General features: G+C 45.8%; 1 protein-coding gene across 1 annotated transcript in view; it reads right to left on the bottom strand.

Moving 5' to 3' along the window:
* PDYN (prodynorphin) overlaps positions 1–13198 on the bottom strand; it is a 99639-nt gene that overhangs the window by 53125 nt on the left and 33316 nt on the right. Inside the window, exon 4 of the mRNA XM_067707680.1 lies at positions 12893–12989. Coding sequence (XP_067563781.1) covers positions 12893–12906 — 14 coding nt within the window. The 5' untranslated portion in view covers positions 12907–12989. The remainder of the gene's footprint in view (positions 1–12892; positions 12990–13198) is intronic.

The raw sequence follows: 13198 nt of genomic DNA, 5'->3' as shown, positions 1-13198 counted from the left end.
ATATTATCTTATTTATAGGATACTTCAGAAAAGCCATAACTACATGGATAGAAAACAGATCAGTGGCTGCCAGGGGGTAAGTGGAGTTGGTGGGGTTGACTGCCAAGGGTCATGGGGGAATATTTTAGCGTGAAAGAATTGTTTTATATCTTGATTATAGTGGTGGTTACTTGACTGTGTGTGTTTGTCAAAATTCACAGAACTGAACACTATATAGTGTTCAGTGAATTTTATTGTTTATGAATAATAACTTTTAAAAACAACACATTTGTTACAGAGAGAGAATAGATTATGCTGGAGGACAATTAGAACACCTTTACAGGTAAGAGATAAGAGATGAAGGTGCCTGGGCTGGCATGTGGAAGTGAGGATAGAGAAGTGGGCAGACTCAAGAGTTAGTTAGGAGGGGAGGCAGCAGAAGGGTGGCATCTTACAGGATCATTCTCGTTGCTCTCTTTGTATCATTTATATGAGCCATAAGTATACATAGACAACTTCCAAATGTATACCTACAATTCCTGCCAGTTAGAACATTTTATGGCCTCATAGATTCATAAGGGGAAGGAGACAGGGACAGTCAGGTGAGTGGGCAGAGGCATCATTGGGGACCCAGTGGAACAGAAAGTCACATATGATCTCACTTATATGTGGAATCGAAATGGTGATCATTTCACAATACATAGAAATAGGGAATGATTATGTTGTACACAATATAATGTTGTATGTCAGTTATACCTCAATAAAAACATTTTCTTTCCTTCTTTCTTTTTTTTTTTTTTTTGACTGAGTCGGGTTTTAGTTGCGACACACGGGATCTTAAGCATGCGGGATTTTATCGTTACGGCGTGCTGTCTGCTCGTGTTTCTCTCCATTTGTGGCGTGTGGGTTTTCTCTCTCCAGTTGCGGAGTGCAGCCTCCAGGGCGTGTGAGCTCTGTAGTTTGTGGCACGCAGGCTCTCTCTTGGAGGCACATGAACTCAGTAGTTGGGGCACGCAGGCTTAGTTGCCCCACGGCTTGTGGGATCTTAGTTCCCCGACCAGGGATTGAAACCCACGTCCCCTGCGTTGGAAGGCGGATTCTTTACCACTGGACCACCAGGGAAGTCCCTAATTATTGTTTTTTAAAGACACACCTAAGGTGTGAACAGGGTCCTGAGTGATGGCTGCAGAGGGACAACCAGCCCCTGTTCATGAATAAGGAGACCAAGAGCACCATAGTGAGCAAATTCATTGACACTGTTGATCTTAATAGAGATTCCAGATCTAATGTGTCACCTCATGCCCCTGGAGATGTCTCTAACTGCTTACTTGGTGACTGACTAAAACTTGAACCAGCAGTGAGTGTCATCTAATGAGGTTGGGATGCCAGAGGCTGGATTTATATGCCTGAATTATATGGAGGAGGAAATTCAAAGGCATAGGGACATGAGAAGTTTTGACTGGATTTATCATGTGCAGCCTGCACACCCACCCACCAACTGTGTTCCATGAGAAGGCCCAGGAGACACTGCCTTGACTAAGGCCTCAAGAGGGGAGCACATGTGTCCCTGAAAGCTCTGTGGTTGATCTCTTTGAATGACAGATTCAACCACAGGGAATGTCACCATTGATACAGGCTCCCTGATTCCAATGAAAATGATGGGATCCTGAAGTAGCAGAAGACAAATGGCAGCGCTTAACTAAGACCAGGTGGGCACATCTATCTTAAAGGGCAGTAGGGAATGTCCCAGTAAGTAGAATGTCTTGGTCCACAGAGGTCTTTGATAATATTTAATTGATCATGGAGTCCTACGAATGAAATAGATGGGCACCCTACTAGAGAACTGTTTGACTTCTGTAACAGGAAAAATTCTAGATCTGGTAGCCAAAAATCTGGCAGTCTCGACTGTGAAGAGTCATGGCTCTCACTCAGTTTTGAAACCTATGTCAATTCACACACAAAGAGCCCTTCTATTGTAGGGGATGTGGGGTATTACTGGAGAATGGCTCTGCACTATTGTCTCAGGTACACACAGTGAATCTTCCTCTAAGCATTCCCCCAAATGACCTGCAGCCATTTGCTAGAGTGACTGTGTTAGAAGGAAAAAGAAATTTTCAGAGATTACTATCCACGGGCCCTGAACTGATGCTAATTCCTGGGGACCCAAAATGCTACTGTGGTCCAAAATGGGGGTTGTAGTGTCAAGTGATAGCATTGCAGCTCAAGTCAGACTCATGGTAGACCCAGTCTGTCCACAAATCTACCCTGTGGGTTATGTTCTCAGTTTCTAAATTTGTTATATAAATAGACATACTTGACAACTTGCAGAATCCCCATATTGGCTCCCTGAGCAATGGGATGAGGATCATTATGGTAGGAAAGACTAAGCAGAAACACTTGGCACTTCCCCTCTTACTGCTGTGGTGAATCTGAAGCAACACCACATCACTGGGGAAATTGCAAAGATGAATGCCTTTGAAATCTTGAAAAAAGTAGGAATACTGTTACTTATTATATCTCCCATTTAGCTTTCCAGTTTCTCCTATGCAGAAGTCAGATGGATCTTGAAAAATGAGATCCTAACTATTATAAACTTCATCAGGTGGTGATTCCCACCGCAGTTGCTGTTTCAGGTGTAGTATCTTTACTGAAACAATCAACACGGCCCCGGCACTTAGTAAGCAGCTACTTATGCCTAATGCCTCCCTGCACCCCATACCAATGTATAAGGACAATCAGAAGCAGCTTGCTTTTACCTATCAGGGACAACAGTCTACCTTCCCAGCCATGCCTCAAGAATACATCAATTCTTCTGTTCTCTGCCATAACATAATCCACAGAGATCTTGATTGTCTTGAGAGTCCACAAAGCATCACACTGGGCCACTGCATTGATGACACTTTGCTCACTGGATCTGATGAACAGAAAGTAACGAGTATTTTAGACACCTTAGAAGGACATATATGAACAAAGGGTGAGAGATAAAGTGTTGGGGATCCAATGGTCTGAAGTATGTCAAGATTATCTCCTCTAAGGTGAAAAACAGGTTACACTACCTTGCACCACTTACAATGAAAATAGATACAGTACTTAGTAGGCCTTTTTTGGACTTTGGAGATGATATATATCACATGTAAGTGTGAGACTGGACCCATCTAAGAGTTATCTGTAAGTCAGTTTCAAGTGAAAACCAGAGCAAGAGAAGGCTCTACAGCAAGTTTGGGCTGCGATAGAAGCCACTCTACCAGCTTGGCCTTATGATCTAGCACAGCTAATGATATCTGAAGTGCCTATGGCAAATAGGGATGCTCTGTGGAGCCTCTGAAAAGTACCAATAGGAGAATCACAGCACAGACCCCTAGGATTTTGGAGCAAATCTATGACCTCTTCCACATCTGTTCTGTTCTATTCTCCTTTTTAGAAACAGCTTCTGACTTGCCACTGGGCCTCGGTAGAGACTGAACACCTAATCACAGGACATATGGCCTGAGCTTCTCATCATGAACTGGGTGCTGCCTGACCCATCTAAACATAAGCTTGCACACATGCAATATAAATCTGTCATAAAATGGAAACAGTGTATAAGAGGCCAAGCTTGCACAGGTCCAGAAGGTACAAGTAGATTGCACAAGCAGATGTGGCTCAGACTCCTTTGACATCAACTTCTATTGCATCACCTCCCTTCTCTTAATCAATGCCTTTGGCTTCCTGGGGTGCTTTTTTTTTTATAACCAGTTGACTAAGGAAGAGAAAACTCAATTCTCTTTTTGCATACAGATGAGTATGCAAAAAATTCTGGTACCACCTCAATGTGGACAACCGCTGCACAACAGCCCTACTCATGGGTGATCCTGAGGGGCAATAATAAAGGAAAATCTTCCCAATGGGCAAAATTTCAAGTAATACATCTGGCTGTCTACTATGTCTAGAGTGAGAGAAGGCCAGAAGGATCTATATTAATCCATGGGCAGACCATATATTTTGGCCATACGGTCATGAACTTAGAAGAAACATAATTGGAAGTTTGGTGAAAAAGCAGTCTAGGGAAGAAGCAGATGAATGAACCCCCTCAGAATGGGCGCACACCATGAGGATATTTGTGCCCATATGAATGCCTCCACAAAGGGTATCCACTGCAGAGGAGGTTCTTAATAATCAGGTAGACCAAATGATGCATTCAGTGAATGTCAGTCATCCCCTTTCCCAAGCCACCCCAGTGCATGCTTAATGAGTCCATTAACAAAGTTGTCATGGAGACAGAAGTGGAAGCTATGCATAGGATCAACAACATGAATTTCCCCTTAAGGTCAACTTGGCTAAAGCTACTGCTGAGTGCCTAATCTATCAAGAGAAGAGATCAAACTGAGTTCCCAATAGACACCATTCCTTGGGGAAACTAGCCAAACACCTGGTAGCAGGTTGACTACATTGGATCTCTTCCACCTTGGAAGGAGCTGAGATCCATCCTCCTGGGAAAAGGTACATGTTCTGGATATCGATTTGCCTTCTCTGACCATAATGCATCCGCCAGAATCATCATCTGTGGACTCACTGAATGCTTTAGCTACCATCTTGGCATTCCCTGTAGTATTAATTCTGATCAAGGAACTCATTTCATAGCAAAGAAAGTGCAGAAATGGAATCATGCCCATGGAATTAATTGCTCTTGCCACACACCCTATCACCTGGAAGTGGCTGGACTAATTGGAAGGTGGAATAGCTTGCTGGAGACTCAGTTACTGCACCAGTTGTAAGTCGACATCCTGAAAGGAATGGGTTCTGTCTTACAGGATACTGTATGTGCTTTGAATCAGAGACCACTGATCCTGGTTATGAAGAACCATAAATAATAAAGAGATAGAAGTAGAAGTGTCTCCTCTCCCTATGATACCCAACAACATACTTTCCAACTCAGGAACCTTGAACTCTGGTGGTTTGGAGGTCTTAGTCTCCAGGGTGGGAATACTTCAACCAGAGGACACAAGAACAGTTCCATTGAATGATACTGTTAACCTGGCAAGCTTTTTTTTGTTTTTTGTTTTTAATTTTTTAAATTTATTTATGGCTGTGTTGGGTCTTCATTTCTGTGCGAGGGCTTTCTCTAGTTGCGGCAAGTGGGGGCCACTCTTCAATGCGGTGCGCGGGCCTCTCACTATCGCGGCCTCTCTTGTTGCGGAGCACAGGCTCCAGACGCGCAGGCTCAGTAGTTGTGGCTGACGGGCCTAGTTGCTCCGCGGCAGGTGGGATCTTCCCAGACCAGGGCTCGAACCCGTGTCCCCTGCATTGGCAGGCAGATTCTCAACCACTGTGCCACCAGGGAAGCCCAACCTGGCAGTTTTGAGCTCCTTATGCCACTGAAGCAAACAGCAGAAAGTGGGTTATTTACAGGATAGAATGATTGATCTTGATAACCAAGAGGAAATTGGATTGCAGCTAAAAAATGGGGACAAGAAGAACTATGTCTAGAATGCAGTGGATTTTCTGGGTCATCAATGTTAAGGTAAAACTATAGCAAATGAACAAACAAAAAGTAGAATAACCGGGGACTCAGACCCTTCGAGAAGGATGGTTTGGGTCACTCCATCAAATGAAGAATTTTAATTAGCTCAGGTCCTGTCTGAGAGCAAGGAAAATGAAGAATATGTAGCAAAGAAGGAAGCCATAGACATCAACTGTGAGCTCACGACCAATTACAGCCAAAGACTGTAATATGGAACTCTGCATATATTCTCTTTGCTTGTTATATATATGTGCTTATTTTTTTATTTTTTAAATTTATTTAATTAATTCATTTATTCATTCATTTATTTTTGGTTGTGTTGGGTCTTCGTTGCTGCGCGCAGGTTTTCTCTAGTTGCGGCCAGTGGGGACTATTCTTCGTTGTGGTGTGTGGGCTTCTCATTGTGGTGGCTTCCCTTGTTGCGAAGCACGGGCTCTAGGCGCACGGGCTTCAGTAGTTGTGGCATGCAGGCTCAGTAGTTGTGGCTCACGGGCTCTAGAGCGCAGGCTCAGTAGTTGTGGTGCATGGGCTTAGCTGCTCCGTGGCATGTGGGATCTTCCCAGACCAGGGGTCGAACCTGTGTCCCCTGCATTGGCAGGCGGATTCTTTTTTTTTTTTTTTTGCTGTCCGCGGGCCTCTCACTGTTGTGGCCTCTCCCGTTGCAGAGCACAGGCTCCGGACGCGCAGGCTCAGCGGCCATGGCTCACGGGCCCAGCCGCTCCACAGCATGTGGGATCTTCCCAGACCAGGGCACGAACCCGTGTCTCCTGCATCGGCAGGCGGACTCTCAACCACTGCGCCACCAGGGAAGCCCCGGCAAGCGGATTCTTAACCACTGTGCCACCAGGGAAGTCCCTGTGCTTATTTTTATATGCTACTTTATTCTTCTTATTTTTGTCTTATGTAAAATTTTAACCTTAATTTTACAATTCGGTCTTTAGGTAACAGACTTTTCCATGGGATTGTGAAGAACAATTAATATAACTAGCAATGGACACAGGGAACTCTGCTCAATATTCTGTAATAACCTAAATGGGAAAAGACTTGATACATGTATAACTGAATTACTTTGCTGTACACCTGAAACTAACACAACATTTTTAGTCAACTATACTCCAATATAAAGTTTAAAAAAACCAAACTAGCAATGGATACCATGACCATGGGGATCACGCTTCTCCTCACTTTGGGGAAAGGGTGAGAACTTCTTCACTTGTAACAAGGATAAATATATCTTATTAGATAGGAAGCTTAATCCCATTGGGAATTTTTGAGAGACAGTGCAGCACTGACACCTCAGGGTTATCCCCCTGGGTCATGGCAGACAGGGTATTTCTGCACAAACGCCCATCAGTCGTCAGTGGTTGAAAGCTGCTGGGAAGGGGATTGTTAACGTCCCAGTCCTCCCAGCCTGACAGCCTGACAGTAACAGGAAATTCTTGGGCAAAGAAATGCAGGTGTCAGCCGTCGGAAGTTGCTGAGGTGGTGAGGGCAAAAGGATACGGGTGAGGCCCTGACAGTGTCTGCTATACCGACGTTTCTTTCTCTACAAAATGGGAAGGAGAATTTTCACCTCACAGGGTTGCCTCTGTGCTGCTGAACTGCACACTCCAGGGGTTTCTATTGGTAACTTGGAGGCCCTGAGCTGCTGTGAAGATGAAAGGAGGTGGTATAGAGCAAGTGCCTGACACACAGCAGGCCCTCAGTATGCGTCCATTCCCTTCCCTTTTTTCATTTTAATAATTGCTTCACCATGTGGAGGACTTACTCAGTGTCAGACACTACACTCAGTGCTACCCACACCCACGATACAGGTATTAACCTCCTTATACAGAAGAGGAAACAAAGGCTCAGAGGGCTTAAGTCACTTTGTCCACTCCCTGAGCACATAAGCACCGTGTCTGTCTGACTCCAGGGCCCTTGCTCTTAACCTCTACCCTGCCCTGCGCTGCCAAGGGCTGATTCTGACACGCTGCCCAGTTGTGCTTTTTTCAGAGCTCGGGTGCCAGATGCCTCAATCAGCACCCTCCCTCAGACATGACCCAGATTTGCTGTGGGAGAAGCTGTTGCCAGGAACTGGCAGGTCTTCTACTTCTGCTCTGCCTTCTTAACTGGTGTCCCACCAAGATAACTCAGATGGATGGGAGAAGTCTTCTTTCTACCTGCCCCAGGCTTTGGTCTCTTCGGCCCACACGTGTCCCAGAGGCATCATGAAGCATCACCTCTTGAGCACCTCCTTGGGGGAATTAATTTTGAGTCTAGGCCTCAAGGCTTGAAGAGACAAGAAACACGGCAAGGCTTTTTGTTCTGTCAAACTAGTTCACCGAACACAGAAGAAATGGACATTCTGCCCACTTTCTGCCTCTCTGCCTTGGAAGACCCAAGCTGTGGCTGCTCACCTTTTCCTCATTGGGTTCTTAGTCCAGCAGGGGCAGACTGAGCATGTGCTTAGGGTACCAGCAAGCAGGGCACCAAAAGCGAGAGTAGGGAAGTACAAGCAGTGCACTAAGCAAGAAGTGATCCCTATATTTAGGGTGTGTGTCTGACATCGTGGGTTGGCTCACTCAGCTCCATTTGTGCATGCTTTACTGCAGATCAAAAGTTGGCAAACTCGAGTCTACAGACCGGGTCCTTGAGACACCTGTATTCCAAAATGGATGCACTGTTTGGAAGCCAGAAGTGAGGTGGAGAATGTATTTCCACTCTCTGCACTGGTAAGCATATGCTGGGAGCATTTGTTTTTTCCTGCAGCAGTGATAGCAGAGGTCCAGAGTGATGGGTGCCTTGCACTGTATTACTGAGAGGAAGGTTATGGACATGCGTTCTCTTGCCATCAATCAAGGCAGAGGCAGCGTGGTCCTGGAACCAACAGTAGTAGCACAGTTTCCTGATCTGTGCCTCTCAGCTGAGGGAACGTGGTCCTGGAGCCAGCAATTGGGACAGGGACCTCCTGAAGCTCCATCCTCCCAACCATAGAGGATTTAGAAGCTCCCTTGGTGCACCAATGTTGTTGATATATTCTGGGGGACATTCCTGGAAGTTCTATCTAGAACCTGCTTGTCCAGCACATCCAACAATCCTGCAAGCACCTAATCCCCTGTATCAAGTCTCTTTCAGTTTAACCTGGTCTGGTTATCTGCAGCAGAACCTGACTAATATTGGGTGCTTGTGATGTACCAGGACCTGTGCTAAGTTCTTTACATTTAATCTTCACAATGGCCTTCTGAGTTCACTATAGTCAGTTACTTGGTGGCAAGCAACAGAACCAACCTTGACTAATTTAAGCAGAAAATGAGCTCACTGAAAAGATATTAGTTAACCCAGTGAATCACTGGGAAGGGAAAGCCTAGAGAACTAGGCTTGGAAACTCTGCAACCAAAAACACAGCCTGAACTGTGCCACAGAGCTAGTCTAATGAGAACACTGCTTCCGTGTGGTTCCGGGTCCCGGTCCTGCACACCACCGCCCCACCAGAACTGCTCACTGGACACACTGCAGGCTTGGAATGTACCACTGCTCCCCGGAAATGCGGTACTGTAGTCATTGCTGCCTCTGCCACAAGTTCTCCACCCCTCCCTCATCTCTGTTTTCCCAGCCCCTGATTTGAAGCATAGGACACATCTTATTGGCTGAGCCAGGTCACATGTTCAAACGCAGTTCCAAAGAGCCTGAGACCCAGAGACCAACCTTTGCGGCTTTCTCTGCTTCTCACTCTCTTCCACACATCAGCAATGCCTCTTGCACCTTCATCTGATGAGGACTGTTGGTCCCCATCTGGGTTAAGCATTGCCCTTGCCCATTGGTTCTTTAGAAATGAAAATATGCTAGATTTCTTGTTGGCAACTCAGCACCATTCCTCCCCGTCTACACTCTCCCCCATTGCAGGGACTAGAAGCATGGAGGGGACATTCCCAGGAATCCCTTGCCAACAGGTTTGCACCGGGATCTGCCAATGAAAGGCACTCACATCAGATCTGGGAAGCAGAAGAGAAGCAGAAGGCACATTGTGCTCCCCTGCACTGGTGGACAGACACGTGGGCTCCAGGGACGGCTACACGGGGTCCTGCAGCAGCCTCTAGATATTCTCTCTTAAGTGTGGGAGCTACAGTCAATTGTGCAGCTACAGGCAACAAGGCCTACACTGAAAGGAGCTCTGGGAAACACATATACTGCCTCATTTAATCCTCACAACAACCCTACGAGGAAGAGGTTATTCAAAATCCCATTTTACAGGTAGGTAAGTAGGGGTTCAGAGAGGTTTAACAGTTGCCCTGGGTCACAGGTCTGTGTGACAGTAGAGCTCATGTTCACTTTCTCTTATCCCTGACATCCCGCCTGGCTCACTCCTACCCCTCATTTGCAAAGCAGACAGAGGAAGGTGTAGGAGAGGGCAGAGACCAGCCGGAAGGGCGAGAGGTCTGCAGCCAGGCAGTGCTCAAAGCACAAACTATCCTTGGAATGTCGGAAATTTCTGTTGGAAAGTCCTTCTGAGCCTGAGGCACATTCTTCTAAAGAACTTTCTTGATTTGAAAAATCCTGTGCTTTGAGGATGGAATTGAATGTGTGGGAACAGCCAAAGGTCACTGGGTACCACAGCTGCAGAGTAAGGAAGCAGATCAAGCTAGGCAGTACCACTGCAGATTGAGAGCCAGCCACGGCTCACACAGAAATAAGCCCGAAAGGCAGGCAGTGCTGTCAGGGCCATGGCAGCTAAGTGGTCTAAAGTCACCCATTAGCTGTGCAACCTTGGGGAAGTCACTTCACCTCTCTGAGACTCAGTGTTCTCATCAACCCTCTGTCTGAGAGGCAGAAAATTATAGTGGTTAGGATTGCTGCCTTTCAAATCAGACAACTGAGTCTTTGGTTCTGCCTCCTCCTGCATGGTTTGGGGCAAGTTCTCCAATTTCTGTGCCTGTTTTCCATATCTGTAAAAGGAGGATAAGAGTACCTATGAAACAGGGTTACTGGAACAATTAAATTAAGTGAATTGGAAAAGGATTTTGAACTGCAGTAGGCATATAGCAAGCACTCAGTAAATGTTAGCTATTGTTTTTCTTACCTTAGAGGGAAATATGAGGACTAAACGGCACAGCATGTGTGAAAGTTTCCACATATAATTCAGCTTATTAGATCAGCTCAGAAAACAGTGGTATTCTTGTTATCTAATCCTGCGTAATAAACCACTCCAAAATGTAGTGACTTAAAATAACAATAGTCAATTACTTTGCTCACAAATCTGTGATTTGGGCAGGGATTAGCAGAGTTGGCTTATCTCTGCTCCATGAAGCACGAGCTGGGGCAGTTAGAGTAGAGCTGGAGGATTCACTTCCAAGATGGCCCACTCCCATGGGTAGCAGGTTGGTGCTAACTGATGGCTAGGAGTTCATCTGGGGCTGTAGACCAGTGGCCTACATTATCTCTACATGGACCTCTCCACAGGGCTGCTTGGGCTTCCTCACAGCATGGCAGCTGCATTCTAAGAGCAAGTGCAAAAGATAGAATATGGAGCTTCCAGTCTCTTAAGGTCTTGGCCCACAAACAGGCACAATTTCACTTCTGTGTTCTGTTCGTCAAGCAGTTACTGAACCTGCCCAGGGTCAAGGGGAGGCACATAGATCCCTCCTCTTGAAGGGAAAGAATGTCAAAGAATTTGCAGCCATCTTTAATCGACTACAGATAGTTTGTGTTTTCACTCCAAGCACTGGCCCCAGGTACACATACACAGACATAGACATAAACTCTTCTTTCCTAAACCATGCCCCAACCGAGAGGCAGATGATCAAAGTGGGAAAGAGAGACACAAGCACCCCCACGCAACTGGATAAATCCTACTTGTTGTTTAGGATTCCACAGAAGAGAGTCTGTGAGTCTCCCATCTCCCAAGATCCCCTGTGAAGTGCCTGCTCTGCATCCCCAGTATTCCTGCCGTGCCTTCCCTGGAGCTGGTCAGGGAGCTGATCATTGTATTGGGGGCTATAAATAAGAGTGGAGAAGCCCATAGTCTGTGGAACCTCTGCGTGGCTTCCTGCACTCCCTCAGCCTTGGGTGTCTCATCTGGAAAATGGGCATGATAAGCTCCACATTATAAAACCATCCTGTTGATTAACTGAGGTCAAGAGTAGGTAGGGTGGAGTAAATTAACAAGCCACCAATTAGGCTCATTTTTTAAAACGTGGCATATTGTTCATTTCAGAAACAGATCTCTGACTCTCCAGGTCCTCACCCTACTAGGGTGTGGTAAGTGGACAGGGGTCAGAAGACTTTAAATAACCAATTCGAAGTATGGCTTTCTAAAATAGAAACTGAATATGTACACACATGGTATAATCTCAACTATGTAAAAAGATAGAGACTAGAAGGAAATAAGGCAAAGTGTTCACAGTGGTTGATCCTGGAGGGTGGATTATAGGTGATTTTTTTCCTGCTGCTTCTTTATAATGTTTTTACATGTATGTCCCCACATCTTATCAGTTTATGTGTGACTTTTATAATAAAGACATATATATTAAATGAATAAATATAGGATAGCACACTCTGACACACACCCCACACACAGTCCCACACAATTGTGTCTTTCTATGGAGCAGGCTTTCCACAAGATGATGCTGTCAGCGTTTGGGCCAGACGATTCTTCCCTGAGCTGAAGTGAGCCCTGCATTGCCCCTCGCCTGTGTACCTGCCAGGAGCACTTCCCACTGCCAACAAAGAACACCCCCGCATTATGTAGAAAAACGTTCTTATTTTTCAGAGATGCATTTGCGGTGAAATATCAGACTGTTTGTAATTTACTTTAAACTACTTCAGAAAAAATAGATAAAACAATTATGGCCAAAAAATTCCCCATGACAATTGAAAGATCTAAGTGATGAGGTATGTGTATTTGTTCAATTTTTTTTTTTACATTGCCGTTTGAAAGTTTTCATGATAAAAAAGCGGGGGGAATGCCCCACCTATTTCTGAAGGTCTCCTATCGGTGTGCTACCACCCCTAGTGGAAAACCTGTATTTTCATTTTGTATCAGCTTCATTTTCATAAATGTTGTGTCTGATTTTCAATTTAAAACCCCTCTGGGTCTGCCATTTCTTCTTCAAATGTTTCCTTTTCGGCTTCCTTCTCCTGAAGACGATATCTGGATGTAGGGGAAATGTCCTCGTGGCAATAGGGAAAGGCGGCCCTCCTGGTTTTTTTTGAGTCCTTGCTGGTTTCATGAGGTACCCCTTGCCCTGCCTGCTCAGTGGGGCCTGATGGCACAAGTTGCTAAAGTCCACAGCCACTGAAACTCGTGATCCGTTCTCACTGGCATTGACTCAATGCCACCACCTATCTCCTGGGCACCTGAGCACCTCTGAATCTCAGCTGCATCCTCCATCCAGCCCCGCCTTGGCTGGCCACCCTACCGCCCCTCACACTCACTGTTTTTCCTGCATCTCAGCAATCTCCTCTTTTCCTCACCGTGAGCACATAAGGGCTTCTGGACCTCTTTCATGCCGCGTGCATCCTGAGGTGATTCCTAACATAGATGACAAAAGTGGGATGGGACAAGATGCAGTAATGAGGAAGCCCAACCATCCATCCTTACCTTACATGTATATGGCATTTTACAGACTTCAGGTACACGCTCCTTTCAATAGCAAACCGTCTCTGAGTGCTTACTCTGTGCCAGACACTGTTCTGAGGGTCTGGGCCCCCCACCTCACTACATATACACACCAGGTGTCT

This window comes from Pseudorca crassidens, chromosome 15 (assembly GCF_039906515.1).
Source record: "Pseudorca crassidens isolate mPseCra1 chromosome 15, mPseCra1.hap1, whole genome shotgun sequence".
NCBI lineage: Eukaryota > Metazoa > Chordata > Mammalia > Artiodactyla > Delphinidae > Pseudorca > Pseudorca crassidens.
The sequence above is the reverse complement of the archived record's forward strand: the minus strand, read 5'-3'. Positions and strand labels throughout refer to the sequence as shown.